Source organism: Macrotis lagotis, chromosome 1 (assembly GCF_037893015.1).
Source record: "Macrotis lagotis isolate mMagLag1 chromosome 1, bilby.v1.9.chrom.fasta, whole genome shotgun sequence".
NCBI lineage: Eukaryota > Metazoa > Chordata > Mammalia > Peramelemorphia > Peramelidae > Macrotis > Macrotis lagotis.
Genome location: NC_133658.1, coordinates 917,436,191 through 917,463,022, shown reverse-complemented (window position 1 = coordinate 917,463,022; position 26,832 = coordinate 917,436,191). Strand labels below are relative to the sequence as shown.

General features: G+C 42.1%; 1 protein-coding gene across 1 annotated transcript; it reads left to right on the top strand.

Annotated features, from left to right (window-relative positions):
* The first annotated feature begins 4,125 nt into the window (after window positions 1–4,125).
* Window positions 4,126–25,515, top strand: LOC141509142 (leukocyte immunoglobulin-like receptor subfamily A member 2). Its single transcript, XM_074218439.1, has 17 exons — window positions 4,126–4,197; window positions 4,515–4,550; window positions 4,729–5,001; window positions 8,572–8,856; window positions 10,328–10,375; window positions 10,708–10,824; window positions 10,903–10,945; window positions 11,056–11,087; window positions 11,185–11,237; window positions 13,904–14,028; window positions 14,572–14,664; window positions 22,809–22,906; window positions 23,518–23,553; window positions 23,727–23,990; window positions 24,282–24,566; window positions 24,909–24,968; window positions 25,206–25,515. Exons 1-17 carry the CDS (start codon window positions 4,164–4,166, stop codon window positions 25,394–25,396), a joined length of 2,073 nt encoding a protein of 690 aa, XP_074074540.1. The 5' UTR covers window positions 4,126–4,163; the 3' UTR covers window positions 25,397–25,515.
* Window positions 25,516–26,832: the final 1,317 nt, after the last annotated feature.

Genomic DNA, 26,832 nt, shown 5'->3' with positions numbered 1-26,832 from the left:
CCATTCTAATAGGTATGAGGTAGTACCTCAGAGTTGTTTTAATTTGTATTTCCTTAGTTCATTGTGATTTAGAGTTTTTTTTTAATTAAACTTTGGATGATTTCAATATTTTCATCTAAAAACTGTCTGAAAACTTTGACCATATATTAATGACTTGTATTCACATACATTTGACTCAGTTTTCTATCTATTTGACAAATGAGGTCTTCATCAGAAAAAGTGGCTGTAAAAATTGTTACCCAGATTTATGTTTTCCTTCTAATCTTGGTTGCGTTGGTTTTGTTTGTGCAAAAACTTTTAAAATTTTATGTAATCAAAATTATTCATTTCACATTTCTTAATGCTCTCTATCTCTTTTGGTCACAAGTTCTTCCTCTTTCCCATAAATCTGAAAGGTAACCTATTCCTTGCTCTCCTAATTTGCTTTTGGTTAGCGCTCTTTATATCTAAATTATGTTGTCATTTTGACCTATCTGGCATTCGGTATAAGATGTTAGTCTATGCCTAATTTCTGCCATTCTATTTTCCAGTTTTTCCCAACAGTTCTTATCAAATAGGAAGGTCTTATCTCAGAAGCTAGAGTCTTTGGGTTTAAAAAGCAATAGATTACTGTAGTCATGCTTTATTATGTTCTATGTACTTAATCTATTCCACTGATCTACCACCTTCTTTCTCTGTCTCCTTTCCTCCCTCCCCCCTCTTACTCACAGGAAGAACAGCTTGTAATTCCCTGATTTTTCTCACTAATTATTTCCTCCAAAAACAGTAGAACCAAGAAGGGTACAAGGGTTTCCTTTTCTCTGGCTATTTGCCCCCTGTTAGATCATGAGCTCCCTATGCCCAGGGACAGTGCTTTGCTCTTCTTTATATCCCTGCTGCTTCTCACAGTACCTGACAAATAGTAGGTGCTAAATAAATTCTTGCTGACTATTGTAAACATATACTTGGCAATAATTAACTCATTTTCAGCTTAGGAGGCAATGCCAGATTCCTTAAGATCAACTAGGCTCCCTCTTTGAATTGTTGGAGAATCCTCAATTATTGTTTAGGCCCATTATTGCTTCTCTCACTCTCTCAGTGGCTTTGATACAAGGAGATGAATAGGACTTTTTCCCACTCACTCAGTTATGATTGTCTGATTCAACCAAAACATACTTTTTGACTAGTTAAATTATCAGAGATGAAATGGGTTGATTTCAGCTTTACCTTTACATTGTTTGAGATCTGATTCTCACTGAAAAAAAACTGAGTACTGGAGTAGAAATATGGGGAATCTGAGGGAAGGTGAACACTTCATCCTAGACTTTGTGAAAGGAGAGGAAATTCAGGAATGATCTGACTTCAGTTTGGGGAAATTGGATTTCAAAGGGTTCAGATAAAAAAAATTTAAAATATATATTGTTGTTCAATGGTATCTGACTGTCACTGCATTTGGGGATTTCTTAATATAGATACCGGAATGGTTTGCCATTTCCTTCTCCAATTCATTTTAGAGATGAAAAGAACTAAGTCAATAATAGTTGATCATCATGCAATGTTGCTGTAATTGTGTACAATGTTCTCATTCTTCTCATTTCCTTCAACATAAATTTATGTCAAGACTTTCCTGTTTTTTTTTTCCTGTAATCTTAGGTAGATGCCTAGTTACCTCTCACCACTCCCACCCCACCCCCAAAAGATAGGTAGGATCCCACAGACTAAAATGCTTCAGGGAAAGATTGCCCTGGAGTATTGGGAGATGATAAGGAATGAAAATCTACAGACACAAAAGAAATAATGCCAGTGAAGAGAAAACTTGGGATTTATCTAAAGAGACCAATATTGATGTATAGAGAATTCACCAAACAGATTTTTAAAAGAATCATCCAGAAGATGGAAAAAAAACCAGGTGATGGGGAGATGAATGAAGGGATAAGAAGACAGAACAATCTTGTTGAAACGACATCAGGAATGCAAAAATTAAAAAGAAGCTGAAACTAGTCTAGGGAGTGAAGGAGAATCATAAGCAAAGGATTTTATTGTATTAACCTTATTGGGAGGAAGAGAAGGATCAGAGAAGGGAAAGGATCTTTGTTTGGAGGAGGAGTCAGGACGATAACAGAGATGCAGAAAGGTCCATTTTTAATTTTGCTTCCATTTTCTCAAATAAGGACATCGATTGACCTTCTGATTTGAATAGCTGAACAATTAGCACAAAGTAAATAGAAGACTGAGAGAATCCCTCTCTACTCTGGATGAACAGATCACCCTGACTGCCTGGCATCCAGGGTCATTTCCAATCATCCTGATCCACATCTGACCACTGGAACAAGATGACTTTGGAGGAGAAAGTGAGCTTGGTTACTTAGCACAGGATCCCCTCACTCAAATTTAATTCATGTGCATGTCAAGGCATGACCTCTCGGATGTCACGGTCCTCTTCAAGATCAAAGGACAAACATCATCAGTTGGGCTTCTGACATCATCATTCAACTGAAAATGCTCTAAGTTATCAATGATTTGACAAATTTAACCTTTTCTCAGTCTTCATTCCTTTTGACTTTTCTGTGGCCAGTGCTGCTGTCAATCACCTTCTTTTCCCATATAAACTTTCCTGTCCTTAACACTGCCCTCTCCTGATTCTTTCCCTATATATCTGACCTATCCTTCTCAGACTCCTCTGTTGGCTCTTCATTCAAGTGGGCATATCTGGATCTTGGCCTTCTTTCTATTATTTCTTTGGTGCAGATTTGATTACTATTTCTATGTGGGTGACTCAGTTTCTCTTATCCATTACCCTTTCCACTTCCCTATCACCTAGATTGGAAACCTAGTGCTTGACTGTTCACTCATTCTCATCTCCTATACCCAACCTATTGTATAGGACTTTATATAATGTCTCTCAGATATGGTCCCTTTTCTCCTCTGGTATTCTGATACCAGAAACACCCACCTTTTTCTGTCCCTTGCACAAGGTCCAACTCCTATTGCCCTTTTGTTGGCTTCCCCGTGGCCCTGCACATCTGCACTCCTGGATTCTTGGTTCCTCCAATGCTAGGCTAAAATCCCTCCTTCTACAGGAAGACTTTCCTCCTCAATTCCTCTTCATCCTAGCACCTTCTCTTTGTTCCCTTTTCCCTTTTTGCACATTTTGATTTGTAGCTTATTTCCCCCCTTAGACTGTAAACTCCCTGAGGGCAGGGGACTATCTTTTGCCTCTCTTTGTATCCCAGAGCTTAGCATAGTTTTTTTTGGTATACAGTAGGTGCTTCATAAGTGCCTAGTGTTCTTGATTTGAGCTTTTGCTAAAATCTCCCTGGGATCCCTTCCTGATACCAACAAAATGTACTGTTTGAGTTGCCTTTCATCCTTGTTTCTACTCATTCACATCTTCAGTTATGATGGGTCCATTACTGTCTCCTATGATCTTCTTTCTTCTTCCTTGCTCCCACTTTTTACAAAGAAGGAAAAAAGGAGTGGAAGAAAAGACTTTGGGAACTCCCATCCATTATGGAACCCATCTGCTCCCACGACTGTCCACATTCTCTGACCCCAGTTACCGGTTCTAACACTCCCTCCCTTTTTGTCTTTTTAATGGGTTCTTTTTCATCTGCCCCCATTAGGGCCATTTGTTTCACTTGTGCCTACTTCCTCAAAGCTGCTAGGTGACATCACAGTGCAGTTAGAACATATCTTCCTGAGTTCAAATCCAGCCTCAGACACTTGCTAGCTGGGTGACCCTGGACAAATCACTTCACCCTTTTGACTTCCTTTTCCTCAATTGTAAAATGAACCAGAGAAAGAATTAGCGAGCCATTCCAGTTCCTTTGCTAAGAAAAACCCAGATGGGTTTACAAAGACTCAGAAATGACTGAAACAAATCAACAACTCCTTCCCCAATTCTACTCTTGTTTCCCTCTCCTGGCCCCCTCCCCCACCTGCTCCTTGGCTGAGTTGAATGTATTTCCATCCCAAAGGCTGTGTGTGTCTGTGTGTTCCTGGGCCTCCTTCTTCTTATGCTTAACTGTCTCCCCCCCCACTGTAGATCACAAGAAATAAGAAGAAGCTGTGAGTTCCCCTTTCTAAAAAAAAAAACGGGATTGCAAAATTCATTGCTTTGCTGGTCAAAACAGGATCCTCTGCCTCTGCCTCCCTTCTTGACATCCCCAGAGCTTGGGACCACCATGGGCCCCACAGTCATTGCCCTGCTGTACTTTGGTGAGTTCTAGAGGGAAATTCAAGAGGTTCCATGATCAGGGGCTTTTGTAGCTTTAATGGTACTGTTATGGATCATTGTAGCCATTCCCCAGCCATACGTGCCTTTTACAAAGGGAGAAACTGAGGTTCAGGGGGGAAGCTAATTTTCTGGAGGTCCCAATGAGTGGATAACAGGATCCAGGTTTCCTTAATCTCACCCAGCCCCTCTCAGCACAGTTTCTAGACCCTGGCTCTGGTTTCTTCTTTCTTTCATCTCTAGGCCTGGGTGGGAAGGAAGGAAATGGGGAGCCATGCCTAACGGGGGTTTTCTCCAACAGGATTGTGCATGAGCCAAGAGATAAAGTCACTGGCAGGTGAGCCTCTTCCCCACTCTAAGTCCTTCTGCACCTGCCCCTTTGGCATAGCCTGGGTGACTGGGGAGGGAGAACTTAGGAGCCTGGGTATCTATGGATAATGAGGGTATCTATGGAAGAGAAACTGGGGATGGGAAGGGAGGACCTTATGAACCTCTGAGCTCGTATTCTTTTCCAGGGATATTCCTCAGACCCATCCTTGAGGTTGATTCAGGTCCTCTGATCCCCCAGGGGACACCTGTCACCCTCAGGTGCAAGGGTCATCCTGAAGCTACTTGGTATGGTCTGAAGAAAGGAAAATCTCAGTTCCAGGATATGCTTGGAACTGGGAAGGAAGCTTCTTTCCTCATCTCCTCTATGTCAAAGGCAAATGCAGGGAGTTATTGCTGCTTTTACAAGAGCCATTCTGGTTCATCACGACCTAGTGAGCCCCTGAAGTTGGTGTTGACAGGTGAGGCAGGACCCCCAGCTATCTGACTCTCCCCCTCAACTGTGTCCCCAGTAGGTTCACCCTCCCTTCACTCAATATTCTACATTATGTCCCTTGCCCCCAAGCCCAGCTTGGGTTTAGGTAGGTAGAGCCTGTAAAGCTGGACTGCATTTTGTGTGTGTGTGTGTGTGTGTGTGTGTGTGTGTGTGTGTGTGTGTGTGTGTGTATGTCTTGGGGGAATGGGACACAACACTGCAGAGGAGATTTAGGGGAAATGCTCCAATCAAAAGAAGGAGGCTGATCATCTACTGTTATGGGGGTGGAAAAAGCTAGGGAGAAGATCCCTGGGACCAGCTTGGAAATAGGCTCCTAAGGACCAATGGAGCTTACCGGGGAGGGAGCATGTGCCCCAGTCTGAGATCTGGGTATGTTATATCTATATGCCTGCCTTCTCTTTCTTATCCCCCGCATCAAGGCCACCCCATGACACCTGCCCCACCCTCCTAATCTTGGGGTCAGAGAGGAGATAAGACTTCAGGAAGTCATAATAGAGAGATGTATTGATTATGGTAAGGGTCTCAGCCTGAGCTGAGCCTTTATATCTGGAAAGGGAGTGGAGGATGGATCCACAGTTCCCCCCATCACTCACAGATGAGATCAGGAACAGGGGAGCTGGTTACTCTTTCATCCTAGGTTCTCCAGTTAGTGAACCATTATTTATTAAATGCCTACTGTGTGTCAGACATAATGCTAGTCTCTGTTAATACAAAAGAAGGCAGAAGACAGACTCTCCTCTCAAGGAGCTTCCAGTCTAATTAGGGAGACATCAAGCAGACAATTTTGCCTGAACAAGCTATAGATAGGATAAATAGGGAATATTCAACCAGAAAGACTTCCTGCAGCTGGGATTTCAACTGTAACTTGACAGAGGAGGCTAAGAGCTGGAGATGAGAAATGAGAAAATTCTGGTCACTGGGAGCAACTGATGTACACAGAGTTAGGAGAAAGAGATTTTTGTGCAATGAACAATAAGGACATTACTGTCCCTGGGTTGTGAGAATGAGAAGGGGAGTGATATAAGAAGCCTAAAAATAAACAAGGGGTTGCCTTATGAAGGGTTTTGAATGCCAATCAAAGGATTTATATTAGATTTCTGGGTAGCTATGTCACCTGGAAATAGAAATAAGTTTTCTTCTGCTATGTCCTGGGGATGCAAAGAAATATAGAAGCAGACCTTGCTCCTAATTCTAAATGGGGACCACACTTCCACAGAGGTATGGGAGAAGAAAGGGGAGAGGTGCAGGGAGCTTAATCAAAGCCCCCTCCACGAGCACCCCCATTCCTCCTGGGCCTCTACTTCCCACTGATTGACCTTTGAAGCTCTCTCCTCACCCCTCAAATTCACCCTTTGGAAGACTGTGGTTAGCTCCCCTCCCAGGAAAGAAAGACAGAGAAAACTTTTGACCCCAAGGGGCAGTGGTTCCCCATGGTCCTGCCTTCTCAGGGTCTGCCCTTTTTTCACCTTTTACTGGGAAGTTTGAGGGGACAGGGGGTCTAAATGGGTAGAGAGTCCCAAGAGATGGACCCAGCAGAAAGGAGGAGATGGAAAAGGGGGATCCAGCTACATGGAAGTCAGGGAGATCATTAAAGAAGTTATTAGAAGCCTCTGGAGATTGTGGAGCACTGGGGGGACATGATTGAACCTTTCCTTTAGGAAAATCACATTTTCCAAAATGGATGGAATGGATGAATGGATGATGAAGTTTAACGGGGTGGGACTCAAGACAAACAGTGGCTATTGCAATAGATCAGGTGTGAGGTGATGGGGGTCTGCACCAGGGTAGAGTTGTTGTGTGTCTGGGGGTGTCTATTCATGAGATACTATTTAGGTAAATACAATGAGAGTTGTCATCACGTTGAATATGGGAAAAAAGGGCAACTAGGTGGTACAGTGGATAGAGAACCAGCCCTGGAGTTAGGAGGACCTGAGTTCAAATCAACCCTCAGACATTCAATAATTGACCTTGGGCAAGTAACTTAGCCTCATTACCTTAAATTAAAAAAAAAGAATATGGGAAAAGAAGAAGGAGGGGTTAAGGATAAAGCCTGAGAGACTGTCTGGAGGGTGCTCTCCTTGACAGGAATATGGATGTTAAAAAGAGGAGAGAATTTGAGGGGAAATAATGTGCACAGTTTGGGTTGTGCTGTATTTAACATGTCTACAAGATGTCCAATTCAAAATGTTTACTAAGAAATTGGAGATGTGAGACTGGAGGCCAGGACAAATCAATCTGATTTACCACCTGCCTAAAAACTCTAGTTGAAACCATCTTGATGACATCCCCAAGTAAAATTTCATAGAGGCAGAAGTCCCAGAATCCAACTTTGGAGGATATCGATGACTTGGATGGAGATTTAGCAAAAAGCTGAGGGACAATCATACAGGGAGGGGGAGAACCAGAAAAGAGCAGGGGATCAGTGTAATTTATAGTATGAAATGAGTCAAAAATGAGGAAAAGAGTATGTCTGCTATCTCTTATCAAGAAAAGCTATTCGAGGTGAACAAGTGAGGTGGAGAAGGAAGAAATTGAAACAGGAAGACAGAACTGGGTAGGAGATCCCTGAAGAGAACTCCTATGGGGTGAGGAACTAGTAGGAGACAGAGAAAGATGGAAGATTAGAGAAAGGGAAGGACTAAAAGGATGGGAGGGGGAAGGGGGTATGCAATCTGCTAAAGTGGATATTTGGTACAGTTGAATTCATATAAGGGATGAACAACTGGTTTCATGTTACAGAAAGCCAAACACATAGCTGGTCACATGAAAAAAAATTCCATTTTAATTTTCACAGATGAGGAAATAACAAAATAGAACATTTGTGTATAGAAAAGTCCCTAAAACAAGAAAAGAAATGGATATGGGGGGGTATTTTCTTCCATAGGATCAGAACCAAATTGAAAACTGAAGAATTTGAATTGTCTTCCCATTGAAATATAATGAAGTTTCCTGTTATCATTCAGAGTAAAACAAAAATAGCCCCCCTCCTCATGATTATTTGACATAGTTCAGAAATGCAACAATAGCAGGAAATGAATAGCCTCAGCAGAAGAAAACTTATTTCTATTTCCAGGTGACATAGCTACCCAGAAAATCCTAGAAAGACAATTTGGGTTTCTGGGCAGATGAAACTAGTCCATTTTTCCATTTCTTTCTCCAGTTCATTTTACAGATAAGGAAACTGAGGTAAACAGGTTAAGTGGCTTACCCAGATCACACAGCTAGGAAAGTATCTGAGGTCATATTTGAACTCTGGCAAATGAGTATTTCAGCATTGAGGGACACTATGGAACCACCTAGTGCCTCAGAAAGACAATAGTTTTTTTTTTAATTTTTATTTATTTAAGGCAACAGGGTTAAGTGTCTTGGCCAAAGTCACATAGCTAGGCAATTATTCTTCCTTCCTTCCTTCCTTCCTTCCTTCCTTCCTTCCTTCCTTCCTTCCTTCCTTCCTTCCTTCATTTATCTGTCTGTCTGTCTCTCTTTTGTTTGTTTGTTTGAATTATGTTTTTTAAGTATAAAATCTTGTATCTAGGCCTATACAGCAAGCCTTCACTGTCAGCCACACCAAGCCAAGAAGTGGCATTAGGACAGAATGTGACCCTCCATTGTCAAACTGAGCAGAGATTTGACAGGTTTGTCTTCTACAAGGAGGGAGGGACCAACATCTCTCAGCTTCAGAATAGCTTGTCTCAGCCAGACTTGCTCATCCCAAATGTGACTGCTGCTGATGGTGGGATTTACAGATGCTATGTATTTCACAGTCAGCATCCCTTCCTGTGTTCTACTCTCAGTGATCCCCTGGAGCTCAGGGTCACAGGTGAGGCAGACCGCATCCTGTCCCCTTTCTTCTCCATGTCTCCCACCCTTCCCCACTGACTCTAGGACCCAGTCAAGCTGCTCTAGGGAGGGGAGGATTCCAGGTCCTCGATGGGGGAGGCTCTGAGGGGGGACTCAGAAAAGAATGGGGGGGGTGAAAAGTACACCATGGGCCCCTCCTCTCCCTCCCTGCTGAAGGCCCTATGCCAATTTAAAGAGGAAACCCCAACTCCAATGATTTCTCTTTTCTCCTTTCTCCCCTTTCTTGGGGAATCTTTGCCTCAGAATTCTTGTGAAACCTTAAGGGTTAATCTGCAATCAAAAATCAAACAACATTTCACTTACCAAGTGCTAAGCACTGTATTAAAGTCCTGGGGATGCAAAGAAATATAGAAGCAGACCTTGCTCCTAATTCTAAATGGGGATCACACTTCCACAGAGGTATGGGAGAAGAAAGGGGAGAGGTGCAGGGAGCTTAATCAAAGCCCCCTCCACGAGCACCCCCATTCCTCCTGGGCCTCTACTTCCCACTGATTGACCTTTGAAGCTCTCTCCTCACCCCTCAAATTCACCCTTTGGAAGACTGTGGTTAGCTCCCCTCCCAGGAAAGAAAGACAGAAAACTTTTGACCCCAAGGGGCAGTGGTTCCCCATGGTCCTGCCTTCTCAGGGTCTGCCCTTTTTTCACCTTTTACTGGGAAGTCTGAGGGGACAGGGGGTCTAAATGGGTAGAGAGTCCCAAGAGATGGACCCAGCAGAAAGGAGGAGATGGAAAAGGGGGATCCAGCTACATGGAAGTCAGGGAGATCATTAAAGAAAAGAACAGAACTGAAGTGGGGAGAAGGGATATTCAGGAGAAGCCCCTCAGTTTTCTCTACTCCTGACTCACTAGTGACCCTGTGATTATCAGCACACCTAAGTTCCACCTCCAACCTGAGAGCCTCTTAGGTTGGGGTAAGGGGGCAAGGAATCCCCAGAACACCTAGATGTTTCCCTAGCCCTGATTCCTCCAGTTCTGGGATGGAATGGGGGGGCAGGAGGGTGTCCCACATGTTCTTAGTTCACCTCCCATGGGGAAGTCACCCTTTCCTGGGAACATCCCTTCTTGATCCTAACACTGCTGCCCCTGACTAATTCAGGGTTCTGTCTACTAGCACAAAGGGGAAATCTGTGAGTCCAGGGCAATACAGAGGGTCCTGAGAAGGCTCCTTCTCTCCTACACCAGCTCCTTCACAGGTCTTCCTCATTTTCCCTTTGTATTCCAGAAGGCCAAATAAATACAGATATTCATAGGAATACTGGAACCATTTAATGTCAGTGGCCGAAGGACTTGGAGAGGTTAAAATATGGTCCCCATATCTCACAGCCATTGAGTAAAGGCAGACTCAAGTCTCAAACCCAGGTTTCCGGGGTCTCTTTCCAGGACCTCTTTAAACTACTTCTGCTCAGCTCCTAATTCTGTTTCTTCTCAAGTCCCAGGCACATCTGATCCAGGACTGGAACCTCCAGATTTGCTTTTTGGTAAGTAATGAGGGGAGTCTCAGTGCTGGGGGTGGGGGGTGGGAAGGAGGTAGGGGCTAGAGGCTAAATGAGGATGGAACTCTCCCTCCTGCCAGTTCCAGGGCCAAGCACCACCCCCATATGTCTCTGCTTTGTTACTTTTTCCCTTCCCCTACCCCCCAGTCCTTCAACCCCTGGCCATGCTTTCCAAGAATGTGTTTCAATGTCCCCTCAGACTGGGGATTCTCTGAGGACAGTGCTTCGACTTTTATCCTAAGTCATACTGGGAGTCCCCAAGGACCAGGAGGGAGCTAACAGTCCCTACAACTCTTGTCCACCCTTGACTTTCTCAGGTCTTCCCAGACTCCAAGCAGGCATCTTGATAGGCATCTCAACACTCCCTATCCTGCTATTTCTCATCTTCTTCCTTTTCTTCCTCCTTCAACCATACCACCATCGAGCCAGACTCCGTAAGTCCTTGGGACTGAGGGTAATTTGGTCTGGGATCTTGATGGGTCATAGCATCTGATCTTCAATTCTCTTTGTAGGGACTGCAGACAAAGAGGCAGGTGTTGAAGAGACCCTCAGGAGGTAGGGCCCTAGAAATACCCTGATCTCTCTGTCCTCTTCCCCTCCCAGTGTACCCTCCTCCTATCTCACTCCTCTTTCTTAATTTTTTTTCTTTTCTTCCATAACTGCAGCCAGGCTAAGGATGCTCCCCCGGAGTCCCTATGTAAGTGGAAGGGGAGTGTATCAGGGGCTGGGGTACTGGAGGGGATTGTCTAGGCCTGGGAAGAACCAAGATCCTTCTCTTCCATTTTGTCCTCCAGATGTATCTGTGGAGCATGTCCAGATGGATGAGCACAGGAAGCCCAATGCTTTGGTGAGTCTGTTCATCCAACTCAACAAAGTGGATGTGGCCATAGCTCTTACTATATCAGTTTATAAATTAACAACTCATGTGGACCTCTCCCACAGTACTCACTTCCCTTGTGTATGTCTTGGTCCCCTCTCCCCTGGATTAATGTACCAGCCTCCTTATTGTTATCCCTATCTACCATCCCTATTAACCCACAAGAAGTGTGTAGACAGAATTTTGTGAAGTGTAGACTATGACACTTCAGGCCTGTTTCTCCACTGTCACATCTATTTAGCTTCTGCCTTCACTCTTCTTGTATAATTCTTGAAAGAAATAGCTTAATCATCCCTCTGATGTTGTTTTGTTTTTTTCCCTAGAAAAGTTTTAATTACCTCTTTTCTAAAGAATTTCCATTTTTTTTTTCATTTGTGGTTAGGCTCTAATTTGTAGGACAGTCCCTTTGGATTGCATCTTTAGCTCCTTTCCTCTTCCGAACACTTTCTATTCCCTCCTGTGGTTTCTGGTTGATGTAGAATAATCTTGTATTATTTAATTTTACTTTCTTTTGTTTTTGAAGATTTTCTCTTGGCAACTTGCTTAATTCATTTGTTTTTTTCCCAAAAGAATTGCTTAGTTTAACCACTCTTTTTTCTTTGGAACAATCTGATAGATTTTTTTATTGGTTCTTTTTATGTTTTCAGCAATTCTAGGAAGTTTTCTTATATATATATATATATATATATATATGTATATATATACATATATATATATATACATATATAATTTTCTTGCATTATTTTGTTTAGATTTTTTGACTTGTTTTGTTCTTTGGAAAGATCTGTGATTCTTAAGTTGTCTTTGTTCACCCTGTCTTGGGATAAATATGTTTTGTTATTTGGAGACATTGCTTTCTTTGAATGTTGTTACTTTTAGCTTCTCTTCTTCCAGATTGTCCTTTACTTCCATTTCTGTCCATCATCAATCAGTTATTCTCTCTTTTGTTTCTTTGACAAGACATATTACTGTGGATTCAAGTATTCTGTTCTATTGTTTATGTTCAGATTCTGCTCTCCTAATTCTTATTTCTCTTTTAACCATTGAACAGCACCATTCTGCTGCCTCAGACTCTCAAGGGAAGCCACAGGGGCCTCTGCTTCACCCAAATTTGATACACTTTCCTTTGTTCTGCAATATTTATTCATAGATGTTTGAATTCTCTTACTTAACCTTGCTCTTTGCCCTGTACCATCACTATCTTCCCCATTTGTTTGTCTCAAGGTTTTTCCTTTGAGCTTTATTCCTTCTGATATCTTTGGTAGTTACAAGATTTTTTTCTCCTATATTTTCTCCTATTGTTCTGACTCCCTCTCCTTTGATGACAATTTCCCTGAGGCCTGGATCTCAAAATATCTCAGTCTCCTCCCATAAGACAATTTAGGGTTGATCAGTCTAGGTCCTGACCCCAAATGACTTTTAGGGGGACAGAATGTGTTCCAGATGGACAATGGACTATTTTCCTCAGGCTTAGTGGAATGCCACATAATCCCTTGCCTCCATATGTTCTACCCTGCTTCCTCTGCTCCTCAGTTCCCAGGCCCTGTCTGTCCCAGTTCCCTGTATGCTGTCCGAGGGGTATTGTGAGCTCATTTCTCTCAACGGCTCTAAAAACTTGGGCTTGGGGAAGGGGAGTCAGAATGTAAAGGTGAGTTCTATTGCAAGAGCACAGGACTACTGTATGATGAGCTTTGGAAGAGCTGAACAAGCCTATGTTAGAGAGTTCTGATCTTCTCTCTTGTTAATTCATTGTTTTTATCTTTTTTTTGCAAGGCAAATGGGGTTAAGTGGCCTGCCCAAGGCCACACAGCTAGGTAATTAAGTGTCTGAGGATGGATTTGAACCCAGGTACTCCTGACTCCAGGGCTAGTGCTTTATCCACTAGCCACCTAGCTGCCCCTCTCATTGTTTTTATCTTGTTTGAGTTCTTTGCTTCTTAGATCATGGAGGTAGCAAAATTGCTTTTTCTTTGGCACATAATTCCTATTTTGGAGAGGTTTGAGAGGTCACAGAATCAGGGAAAATGTTTAGTGCTAGTCCTCCATTAATACTCAAGGACACAATCTACTGGAGAATATGGGAAGGGACAGGATCAAGAGCACTTATGGAAGAGTTGACCTCTGTAAGTAGAAAGGGCACCTCTTTGTCAATGACTGGAGAAAGGAGGAGAGGGATGAATTCCAGGGATTTCAAGGTAAAGAGAATGGGAGAAGAAACTCACATCATAAAATAAGAGGTAAGGTCTATACCTGGGGAGTCTATTAAGAGGACTTATAGGAGCTTCAAAAGGGAAAGAAAATTTGAGAGAGCTGCAGAAACATGGAAAGGGGGAATCAGCTGGGGGGGGGATGGAATAAAAGGACTACCTTACTGCCGTGATAGCCCTGTTGAGGTTGTATATGAATGAACTTATGATTCTGCATAATTGTGGAACTTCCTCCTGCTGAGTTCAGAAGCACATGCGTCAAATGGAGTGAGTAATGATGGTGTAAATAATACAGAGTTGAAATCTGGGAAAAGATGACAGGTTCAGGACAAAGGAGCCAGAAGATCTGAGTGTAGAAGTCATATGTCCCCTCTTTATGACTATTTCTTACTTGAATGACTCACCTCCCATCTTTTCTCCTCTCTCTCAGGAGGCTAAAGACTCTCAGGAAGTGATCTATGCTCACCTGATCCACAAGACCCCTAGTCAGCATCTTGAATGCCTTCCACCATTCCCACCAGGAGAGTCCATCCTCTATACTCCATTGGCCATCCAGTAAGCACATAGTACAGCACCTAGTGCCTTCCCTGGGGTAGACCATATTCTCAACCACAGGACAGATTTCAAAGCCTCATTGACATTGAACATCAGACACTCAGGAATTTGAACAGTAGAGTAGCTTCGACCCTGACCTGGAGACTCTACAGAACACCTCTAAACATTACAGCTCTGTGGTCAATAGTCCAATCAAAAACCCTTTATTGAGTACCTACTACATGCCATTTACTGTACTGAGACCTGGGTAAGCATCACTTACACTTTTACCCCATCCCCCCCCCCCCAGCCCAGAAGGGTGCAGGGGCTGATGATGGCTTCCCTACTCCAGTAAATATTTTTTGTCCTTATTCTGCTAAATCAAGGAAATTGACTGAAAAAGGAAGTAAATGAAATGAATAAAATAAGAATAGGGCTGCATTATTTGCTCATCATCTTTCTTGAAATCCTACCCTGAAAACACAACTTCCTTTCACTTACTCCTTTCAAGACCCAAGTGTTTTGTCCCCCCAAGCAAATCTCCTTCCTTCCCCTTTAATCCAGGATGACATCATGCTGTCTAGTCCACAAGGGCAAAACTGGGTTTTCTTCTTGTTCAAAAGAGTGGGGCTGGAGACCTTCCTTCATATTTGGCTAGCTGGCCACTACTGGATGCTGGAACTGTCCCAAGAGATTGTTCCTCTCCCTTTGGGATTGACTGAGGATGTGAGGCCCTGCTGAACTGGATCTTCTGGGCAACAGGGGCTTGTGAATGAAATGATGGACTTGTGGGGAGGGGTTTACTTCTAACTCCTTCAGACCCTGAGCACCAAAATGGGAGGCAGAGATTGCCAAGAAGGCAGAATCTCAGAATTGTGGCCCTGTTACTGGACCTTCCCTAGACTTTCAGTATGGCATTGCACTGGAATCATCACCAGCCCAGAGCCTTAGTATGGCACTGCTCTAGCATCATCACCAACTCAGGAGCAACCTGAAGGAATAGACTATTTCTAGCTCTTCCACCCCAACTCAACCTTCACACTGACCACTGTCCCTTTGACTCCACCTGTTCTACAACCATCAACAAATCAACACAGTAAACATTATACACTGGCAATCCACTAAATTCTGTTGTTCACTGTGAGTTTATCTTGGCAGAGACACTGGAGAGATTTCCCATTTCCTTCTCTAGTTCATTTTCCAGAGGAGGAAACAGGCTGACAAGGTAAAGTGACTTGCCCAAAGTCACACAGCTTGTGTCTGAGACCAAATGTGAACTCAGGAAGATGTGTCTTTCTGACTCCAGGCGTGGTGCTCTCTACACTATGGTGACACCTAGCAGCCATACAGAGGAAGATGAAAATATAGTCCCTGACCTCATGGAGTTTATATCTAAATAGGAAGACAAGGGGTAAAAACTGTCCATGCAAGATAGATAAAATGAATGTGGAAGGTGATCCTCCTAGTCAATCGATAAACATTTAGGGTTGCTATCTACCATGTGCCAGAATGGACCATAGGTGGTGCCACAGTGTGCAGAGAATCAGAAAAACTCATCTTCCTGAGTTCAAATTCAGCCTCAGACACTTATTACCTGTGTTATCTCATTTGCCTCAGTTTCCTCCTCTGTAAAATGAGCTGGAGAAGAAAATGGCAAACCAAGAGAACATTAAAGGAAATCATGTAGAATCAGACACAACTGAAAAATAACTAAACAACAACAAAATTGTGCTAAACACTCTGAGGATACAAAGAAAGGTGAAAACTGTCCCTGCCCTCAACAGGGGAGACACATGCTCATGTATATGTGTGCAGTCAAGACACATGAAGGATGAATCAGAAACAATCAACAGAAGAAGGAACTCAAATTAGGAGGGTTTGAAAAATACTTTCCAGAGAAAATGGGATTTTAGCTGGAACTTGAAGGAAGTCAGGAGGTAGAGATGAGGTGAGAAAGCATTCCAGACATGGAGGATGAACAGAGAAAATACTTGGGTTTAAAGAGCACAAAGAACAGAGGGGAAGTAGGAAAAGCCCAGATTGCCAAAGCCACTCAGTTGTTCCAATACAATTGTGGCCTCTATTCCATAAGTTTTTCTGACCAAGCTATAATTATCAGTTTTCTTTATACTTCCCAGCATGGAGTTTCTGAAATCATATATTCAGATTTTGTTGTGAGGTATATCTTTTTTTCCCCATTTTCTTTTTCTGTATCTAGTTACCATATGGAATCTCATTTTCTCTTTCTGAATACAATTGTTTATAAATCAGTGTCTAATACAGTTAACATGTGGTGGTCTTGATCAGTATTATGTCAAATTGCTAGTAGGGGCAATTGTTTTCCTTTCAAAAATTAGCAAGAGAACTGTTACATTCCCATAGTAAAATAAAGACCTATCCTATCAGGGCTTGAATATTAACCTTAGCCTGATTAACCTGTATAAAGAGATTGGGTCTATTTTACCTTTGGTCATATATCCTCATCCTCTGAAGTTATTAATACAGTTGTCCCTATCTTGCCCCTTGAATTTATTTTTACAACACCTAGACCCTCTTTTCTCCAAGAAGAGTGTATATTTAGCTTCTGAGCTAAGGTCCTCATTCAGTGGTCAAGATGTTTGGCATATTCTGTAGTCTCCACTCCTCCTAAAAAGGAGATGTGCACAGTTTTAATCACTGTTTGCACCTGCCCTAATTGATATCCTCTTCATTTGTATAATTTACTCTAATAGTTCTGGTCTTCCTTTATCTTTATTCAATTCTAAGTATATTCATCCTACTAGGGTCATTTTTAATAGCAACTGTGCTTCAGAAATAGTTTTTCATTTGTATTGGGGTGGGGAGGAGAAGGATGAACTGTCACTTCCTCCAAGCCTGAAAAATCCAATATAAAATAATGCTTTGCCATTTATGTGCCTTCTGCTACCATTGCCTCAATTGTGTCAGGCTCCTCTCAATTATAAATCATTCCCGGACTTTTAACCCCATTTTGTTCTACCCTGACAGATTCATTATCTGATAGGTAAACATTATATGTTTCCTCTTTCATTTTAACAGCCAAGAATCATCCATTTCCTCTGTGTATTTTTTTTTAAGGAAGTCTTCATAAATCTGATGTAAATCCATTTAGTAAACAGACTCTGGTTTCTAAGCAGAAAACTATTTCTTTTTCTTCTCTAAAGATTTTGTGGTTAGATATGGGGCACAAAGGGAAGCAGAGTGGTATAGTGCATAGAACACTGGGGCTGGAGACACAAAGATTCATCTTCCTGAGTTCAAAAACAGCTTCAGACACTTAATAGCTATATGACCTTGGGTAAGTCACTCCATCCTGTTTGCCTCAGTTTCCTCATCTATGAAATGAGCTGGAGAAGGAAATGGCAAATCAGTTGTTTCCCCAAATTTGGTCACAAAGAGTTGAATATAACTACAAATGCTATATTCTTTATTCTCCTGACTTAACTCACCAATTCAGAGATCACTTGTCTCTACTACTGTTATACTTCCATGTGACTTGACTTAGAGCTTTTAGTTAAATCTTGGTCACTTGTCCATTATTCCTCCATTTTTCTCATCTCATTCTCTACTTCTATAGTGAAAAATATAACCACCCCTTCAAAATCAAGTCTATTCTTTGCCTTTCCTTCCTTCCTTCCTTCTTTCTTTCTTTCTTTCTTTCTTTCTTTCTTTCTTTCTTTCTTTCTTTCTTTCTTTCTTTCTTTCTTTCTTTCTTTCTTTCCTTTTTCTCTTTCTTTCCTTTTTCTCTTTCTTTCTTTCCTTTTTCTCTTCTTGTTCTCCTCCTTCTTCTTCTTCCTCCTCCTCCTCCTCCTCCTCTTCTTTCTTCTTTCTTCTTTTCCCCCCCACTTGGCAATCAGCATTAAGTAACTTGCCCAGGATCACATAACTATTAAGTGGCCAATATCTGAGGTCAGATATGAACTCAGATGCTCCTGACTCCAGGGCTGGGACTCCTTCCACTATGTTACCTAGTGCCCCCCACCCCAATTCTTGAGTAAGAATTCCTTCATAATTTGCAAGAGTATATTTTTCAGTTTCTACTGTGATGGCTATGGCTTCAAAGTCAGAAATTATTTGATCATTGGATTAGTAATCTTATATTTACTATCCATGGTCCTTGAAGTATGATCCATAGCTATCCTATTCTATCATTATAGCTACTTTTGAGACACTTTCTTATCTGTACAATACCAGGGGAGATGGATTTCATGGGATACATTCTTTTTTAAAAGTATTTTACTTTATTATAGAATATTTTACTCAATATTTTATTTTTAGTGTTTAATATATTTTAACAATATTTAGCATTTAATTTTAAATATATTATATTTTAATTTCTATTGGTCTTTTCATGTAAAACACTTTTTTTTAGGTTTTTTATTTTTGCAAGGCAAATGGGGTTAAGTGGCTTGCCCAAGGCCACACGGCTAGGTAATTATTAAGTGTCTGAGACTGGATTTGAACCCAGGTACTCCTGACTCCAGGGCTGGTGCTTTATCCACTGTGCCACCTAGCTGCCCCTTTAAAACACTTTTTAACATTAGGGTTTTTTAAATTTTGAATTTCAAATTCTTTTGTTTTCTCCCTTTTTCCTTCTCATCTCATTGAGAAGGCTTTTGATAAAGTTTACACATATGTAATTATGCAAAACATTTTTATATTACTCATGTTGTGAAAGAAGTATCAGAACAGAAGAGGAAAAAGTCTGAGAAAGCAAAAACAAAAACAAATTTTTACAAATTGAAAATAGGATGCTTTCATCTGCATTCATACTCCATAGTTCTTTCTTTGGATGTGGATAGCATTTTCCATCAGAAGTCTTTTAGGACTGTCTTTGATCACTGAAGAGCTAAGTCTTTCATAGTTGGTCATCACACAATTCTCCTGGCTCTTCCCACTGCACCTAGCCACAGTTCATGTACGTCTTTCCAGGTTTTACTGAAATCTGCCTGCTCATCATCTGTTCTACAACAATGGTATTCCATCAACTACAACTTGTTCAGTCATTCTCCAACTGATGAGCATCCTCTTAATTTCCAGTTCTTAGCAATAAATATTTTTGTACATGTGGATCTTCTAGCCTTTTTTATGATCTCTTTGGAATATGCCAAGTCATGGTATTGTTGGATCAAAGAGTAGACCTTTGTACATAGTTCCAAATTGTTCTCCAGATGATGAGTTCACAACTTCACCAACTGTGCATTAGTACCCAGATTTTTCCACAATTCCTCCAACATTTGTCATTTTCCTTTTTTATCATATTAGTCAATTTGATAGGTATGAGGTAGTACCTCAGAGTTGTTTTAATTTCTATTTCTCTAATCAATAGTTCTTTAGAGTATTTTTTTTCAAATGGGTAGATAGTTTGATTACTTCTTCTGAAAACAGCCTGGTTCACATTTTTTAACATTTTAAACAAATAACTCATTTCTCTATATATTTGAGAAATGAATCTTTAATTAGAGAAACTTGCTGTAAAAATTTAACTACTCCTTGCTTTTGTTTTCCTTCTAATCTTGGTTTCATTGGTTTTGTTTGTGCAAAACCTTTTTGATTAACATAATCAACAATATCCATTTACATCCTATAATGTTTTCTATCTTTTGTTTGTTCATAAATCTTCCCTTAGCCTCACATCTGACAGATAAATTATTACATGTTTCCCGAATTTGCTTATGGTATGTCTCCTTATGTCTAAATGATGTACCCATTTTGATCTTATCTTGTTATAAGGTATAATAAGGTATAAGAGATTTGTCTATATATACTTTCTGTTTCTATATGTGCTTTCCAGTTTTCTCAGTAGCTTCTGTCAACTAGTGAGTTCTTGTCCCAAAACTTGGATCTTTGGGTTTATCAGATATTAAATTACTTTGGTGATTTACTACATTGTATTGTGTATAATCTATTCCATTGATCCACCGCTTTATCACTGTGCCAGGAGCAGATTATTTTGATGAATGCCACCATATGACACAATGTGAGATCTATTATGGCTAAGTCACCTTCCTTCACTTCTTAATTTCCATGATACTCTTGGCATTTTGTGCTTTCAGATGTGTTTTGTTATTATGTTTCCTAGTACTATAAAATAATTTTTGTTACTTTGATAGGTTTGGCATTGAATAAGTAAATTAGTTTAGGAAATTAATTTTTTCATGCTCGTTATATTGACTCATCCTACCCATGAGCAATAAATATTTTTCCAATTGTTCACATCTACTTTTATTTGTGTGAAAAATGTTTTGTAATTGTATTCAGCACCTCATGTGTTATTGGTTTTGTCCTGGCAGGCAGATTCCCAAGCAACTTCATATTGTCTACAGTTTTTTAAATAGAAATTCTCTTTCTATCTCTTCTTGCTGGGCTTTGTTGGTAATATATAGAAATGCTGATCATTTGTGTGGACTTATTTTATATCCTATAACTTTTTTCAAAGTCGTAAATCATTTGCACTACATTTTTAGTTGAATCTCTGGGATTCTCCTAGAATACCATCATATCATCTGCAAAGTGATAATTTTCTTTCCTTATTGTCTATTCTATTCTTTACATTTCTTATTGTTATGGCTAGCATTTTTAGTAATTTTTTTTTTGGTTTTGCAAGGCAATGGGATTAAGTGACTTGCCTAAGGTCACACAGCTAAGTAGGTATTGAGTGTCTGAGGTCAGATTTGAACTCAGGTCCTTCTGATTCCAGGGCTAGTGTACTATCCACTGTATTACCTACCTGTGATTTGCCTAAGGTCACAAGTATCAAATGATTGAGACTGAATTTGAACTCAGGTCCTCCTGATTCTAAGGCCATGCTCTATTCACTGCTTCAATTAAGTGCCCCCATTTTTAGTATAATAATGAAAAATAATAGTGATAGATCATTTCATTGTTCAGACTTCTTGGTACTTGACCAGATTATTTTGAGCTCAGCGTAAGATTTTATTTTCCCTCTGGGCATATTTTTAACTGAACGCTGTCTCAAGGATAGTTGTGTAAGCTTTGCTCAGTTCTTCCTCTCTTTGGTGATGACCAGTCAAGTTGTGTGAAATTAGACTACCCACCCATGAAAGTGCCAAAATTGCTAAAAATCATAGTAGAGGTCTTAGCACCTCCTAAAGCTAAAGGAGAAAGTGGGCTTTGCAGACACTATAGACTTTGAATCTATCAGTCTTAGTTGATGATCTATGAATCTAAGAGAAAAGGAATTCCCTGCCACTGCTGGTTGAGTCAGTATTTATCTACTCTGGACTAGACAGAAGGTGGTAGCAGTGTTCTCTCTTCCATTCTCTAGAAATGCACCTGCCAGGAAACTTTGGTCATTGGCTGATAAACTAAAGAGAAGGGCCAGACACAATTCACAGCTTTGTTTCTCTCTACTCTTTTCCTATTCTAAATTTTATTTTTAATATATTTATGTTTATTTTGGTAGATATTTTTCAATTATATATTTTTAAAAATTAACAATCATTTCCTTAAAACTTTAAGTTCCAAATTCTCTTTCTCCTTCCTGCTCCTTCCCAATGCTCTTGAAAAGGACTTGAGTTCAAATCTATTCAGACACTTGATCCTTATAGCTGTGCATCTTTGGACAAGTGGCTTAAAACCCGATTGTCTCCCTCTCATACTGATTCATAGCTAACCCCTGGACCCAGATGACTCCAGAGGACAAGGTGAGACGGGTGACTTAGCACAGAACTCTCTCACTCAAATCCATTTCGCGTTTATGTCATGGCATCACCTCCCTGATGTCAGGGTCTTCTTCAAGAAAAAAGGACAAATAACATTAGGAACAACAACATCATTTCTATTTTAGTCATGCTACAAAAGAAAATGCATACACACACACACACACACACACACACACACACACACACACACACACAAAATCTCAACCTGGAGGGGAATAGTTTTTTTTAAATCATGAGTCCTTTGAAATTGCCTTAGATAATTGTCGATAAACTAAGTTTTTCATGGTTGACCATCACACACTGTTGCTATTAAAATGTACAATTTTATCTTGGTTCTTCTCATTTTGTATCAGTTCATTTTTAAGTCTTTTCATGTTTTTTTGAACCATCTTGCTCATCATTTCTGAAAGCTCTCTCTATATGTAGAGGAACTAATCCTCCAGGCCCAGTGGTATTCTATACACAGCACCACTCAGTTGCTCCAGCTGGAAAATGATGATGATGTGAGGCACAATGAATGATCTGAGTACCCAGTTAGGGAAAACATGGACATCAATGCAAAGAGAAGTAAGCAGGTGCTATATTCACAACAATTGCAAAAAATAGAAAAAACAAAACAACCAAAATAAAGTAATCGAAATTGAATGTTGTGAAATTATAATGACCAAACAACACCAAAGAAGAGCTATGAGAAGACCTCTCCTCTCACTTAGTGTGATACGGAGCATTGGACAGAACGCCAAAGTTGATTGATTAGTTCTGCTAATTTTTCTCTTTTTTTCCTTTTTTTTTCTTTATTATAGGAGATAGATTTACAGGAAGGGATAGGCCCCAGGGGGAGGGAAATCAATAAAATTAAAGAAAATATTTAGCATCCTAGAGTTGGAAGGATGCCAATTTGTACAAAGAGGGAACATGAGAAAAAAGTCACAGATAGACAGATACAGATTGGGGCCAAGATTATGTACCTTAATCTACTCTTCTCCAGAACATCACCCCCCACCCCCCCGGCTACCATGCACACAGGAGGAAGAAGCGTTCTCAGAAAGACTCAGAAAGATTGGGAAATTATGGGTGGAGCTGACCCTGGGTATATTTTTTGTCTCAGTCAGCTTGCCTGAACAGTAACCTATCTTCCTTTTCACCAGAGCCTGGAACCATCATGCCCCCCTTGGTCATCACCTTGTTGGGTTTTGGTAAGTGGGGAAGGGGATACAAAGACCAGGGAGGCACCAGAGACCCCAAGTTCCAACTCCCTTTTTTATCTCTGCCATTTACAGAGGGGAAGTCTGAGGTTCTGATAGAGGAACTAATTTTCAGAAGGTCACACAGTAAGTGGGGGCAGGGCCAGGAATGGAACCCAAGTCTTCTGCTGCCCAGCCAGTCATCCCCAGACCCTAAGGCTTCTCCCTCTTTCCTCTCTCCCAGCTTTAGCATAGCACCAGGGTCATTTGTTTTAGTCATTTTTTCAGTCATGTTCAACCATTCTTGACTCTAATTGGGGGTTTTCTTGGCAAGGACACTGGGGTATTTACATTTTCCTTCTCCAACTCATTTTACAAATGAGGAAACTGAGAAAAATAAGGTGAAATGACTTGCTCAAGGTGGCACAGCCAGTGAGTGTCTGAGGCTGGGTTTGAACTCTGGAAAATGAATCTTCCTGACTCCAAGCCTGGCATTCTATGAACTATGGTACCACCTAACTGCCTTCTGAAACAATGTTTATTGAATGACTCACTGGCTGCCTACCCAAGGTTTACTGGGAAGGGGGTATTGATCCATGTCTGATAGAGATCTTCTCTGGCAGGATTATGGCTGAGCCAATGGATTAGAGCCCAAGATGGTGAGTGTTTCTCCTTCCCATCTCCTGTCCCTTATCTAGATTTAGTTTGCATTGTACAGCTGGGAAGGAAATACATGGGAGATGGGGTTGGCTGATGGGCTCTCTGGGAGGGGAGCCTGCAGATAACAGGTATAGAAGCCCCTCTGAGACCTCTGGGCTCTCATCTCTTCCAGGAACACTCCCCAGACCCACCCTCCAGGCTGACCCAGGCCCTCTGATCCCTCAGAAGAAATCTGTCACTCTGCGGTGTCAAGGATTTCCTGGGGCTGATAAGTACCGCTTGAGAAAAGAAGGAAGCTCTCAGGACACAGATGGAAGGGAGGCTGAGTTCTACATCTCCTCTGTGACACTGAACACAACTGGGAGCTATCACTGCCTCTACCAGCACCAGTCCCAGTGGTCAAAGCCCAGTGAGCCCCTGGCACTAGTGATGACAGGTGGGAGGGTACCCCCAGGCCTTCCTTTCACCCCTATCAGGGACTGGTCCTTTCTGAGGGAGTCAGATTCAATCTTGGGAATGGAGATGATAGAGGACCCTCAGCTCCAACCTCAATAAACAGGCTAGATCTTGGGACTTAGCCTGGTCTTGCTAGGATGGGGATGGAGGACTCTACCAAATCCAATAGATGAAAGAGAAGGGATCCACAGTTGCTACTTCAGCCCCTAGATCAGCCCAGGAAAGGAACCATTTCTTCTTTAACTACAGTCTACTTCTCCCCCCACCCCAGGTTGGTATGACAAACCTTCTCTCTCAGCTCTGCCCAGTCCAGAGGTGATCTTGGGAGAAAATGTTACCCTTCAATGTAGGTCCCAGAGTTGGTTTGAAAAATATGCACTTCACAAGGAAGGCGAAGCCTCCCCTTCCCAGAGTCAAGGAAGCTGGTACCATGCAAATTTCCATATCCCTGAGGTGACTACTGCTCATAGAGGCTCCTACAGATGCTACGGTTTTCACAGTGACACTCCCTATGAATGGTCAGACCCCAGTGATCCCCTGGAGCTCAGGGTCAGAGGTGAGCGAGCTCCAGCCTGGACTCTTATTTACCTGTTAGCTTTAAATGCAATGTCTGACCAAACTGACTCTGCCCCTGGGAGCCCAGAGGCCAGGTGCATTTGGGGAAGGGAGACCCCAGGGCTCACTGGGAGAGTGGGTGGGTTCTGAGGCAGGGGTCAGAGGGAATGGTGATGGAGGAGGTAGAGGAATCTAAAAACTGTAGAACATAGATGGAAAGAATGGGAAATTCGCAAGGCCTGGCCTGGAGTAGGAAGAGGAAGAAATGAGGTGGGTGGGGAGGGAAGGAAGCAGACAAGAAAAGCACTCCCAACCCTTTCTCTTCTCTTCAACTTATTTCCAGGAACCACTGAGGATCCCCAAATTTCCACCAAAGCCTGGAAATCAACAGACTCATTAACTGGTAAGTAACCAGAGACTCTCAGGTCAGGGGAAGTATATCCTCCTAGCCCCCCATGCCCATCCTCATCTCTGTATGATGGGAGGGTCAGTCATGGGGACAGACCTAGGTCAAGGAGGAGGATCATCTGGGGGAGAGGCCGTAGAAAGAGGCAGGTTTGTCCTCTTTCCCACACAACCAGGCCCCTTCTCCCCTGACCAACCCCAGGAAGGAAGATAACCACAACCTTTCCCTCACCAGATACTTCCCCTCAGAACTACACTGTGGGAAATCTCATTCGCCTCAGCCTGGCTGGGTTGGTCCTCATTATCCTTGGGGTCGTGTTGATGGAAGCCTGGTTCAGCCAGAGGAGGCACCGCAAAACTGGCCAGAAGCCCTGGCTTGAGCAGCCACACCAGGCCAAAGAGCAAGACAAAGTTGGGAACCAGTGAATTTGTAACAAGACTTAGACCCTTTGGCCACCTTGTCAGTAGACTGGACTGCCCAACTGTATACACTGTTTTCTTTCTTTGCACAGATTCAATAAAAGGAGCCCTTTGATACTTTGTAATTAGCCCTCTTTCCTCTCAAAATGCTAGCTGCCCCAGGGCCCCTGGTGATGGCCATTAGGTGGGGAGATAAAGGTGAGCTGGTGTTTGTTCATTGGGTGTCCTATCCCTGGAAAGGACTTCCAAATAAACTCCTCCCTGTAGTTAGCTGTCCCTGGCAAAGTGGGGTGGGGGGGGCGGACTCAGGCAGAACCCTCTAGGAGGGCTTATCCCCATTCCTCCCTTCCCTTGACTTTGGAAAACTGGCCCCTTAGCTGATCTGTCTGCCTCATTCATAGTGTCCTGGATTTTTTAATAGCCCCACTTCCATCCAGAGGATTAACTAGAGTGGGGGAGCAGGAACTGGAGACACAGGACTGGCATGGACCCCTCTCTAATCACTGAGATTCTGAGAAAGCAGCTCTACATCCAGCCAGAGTAAGGGAGTGAGGCTAAGCCCCACCTGCCCCCTGGCACCTGTCTCTGGGGTCCTTCCTTTGCCTTACTCTTTGCCTAATATATTTTTGAATTGAGCTAATGAATGATGTATCAGATTGGGGGAGAGAGTCCTCTCATCAATTTTTATCAGTTTACTGCATGGTGACAGAGGGGTTGTTGAGCCAGCACTGAAGATGGGTATAGAACACAGGATCCATTGAAACATTTTTCTCTCCTCTGGTGACTGCTGTGGGTGTCCAGCCCCTCCCCCTCCAAAAGGACCAGAGGTCATGGAGCTGCTTCTGTGTTTATGCTTTTCTAAATTAAGAAAAGTAACAGAGTGGGAATGGTCAAGGTAATGAACTACAGAACTTCAGATCTCCCAGTTTTTCCACAGAAAAGCTTAACTACAAGAGTTGAGAAGCAGAGCCTGCCAGTGGCTACTGCAGCCTGGCCTGGTGAGGAGCCAGTTCTGAGAAGTGCAAGCCTCAACAGGAATCAGGCTCCCAGCTGAGACCACCAGGCCCAATAAGCAAGGGAGTGCCACACCAAGGGGCTGAACTGCTTGACAGCACTTATCTAAGTTTTAAAAAATGAGGCAGTAGATGGCGTGTTGGAAGACTTGACTTCAAATTCTGCCTCATGCTTCCTGGTTGTGGGAGACCTTGGATAAATCACTTAACCTCTATTTCCTCATTTGTAAAATGCAGATGATGATAGTTTCTCCTCCCCTCCCCCCAAAATTGCTGTTAGCATCAAATGGGATAATTTCTGTACAGCACTTTGCAAGCCTTTCAAGTAGTTGTTCTGATTATCTATCGAGTGATAGGTATGGGATAAGAATGAGTCAGGGAGTACTTGGGAATTCATGAAGTAAGGTCATTGGAGAGGTGGCGGGGCTT

Bases quoted from the DNA above. Each gene is read 5' to 3' on its own strand.
- LOC141509142 (XM_074218439.1), top strand. From the start codon at position 4,164: ATGGGCCCCACAGTCATTGCCCTGCTGTACTTTG. The intron at 14,029-14,571 runs GTAAGCACATAG...CCTTTAATCCAG, and splicing joins TATACTCCATTGGCCATCCA to GATGACATCATGCTGTCTAG. The intron at 24,969-25,205 runs GTAAGTAACCAG...TTCCCTCACCAG, and splicing joins ATCAACAGACTCATTAACTG to ATACTTCCCCTCAGAACTAC.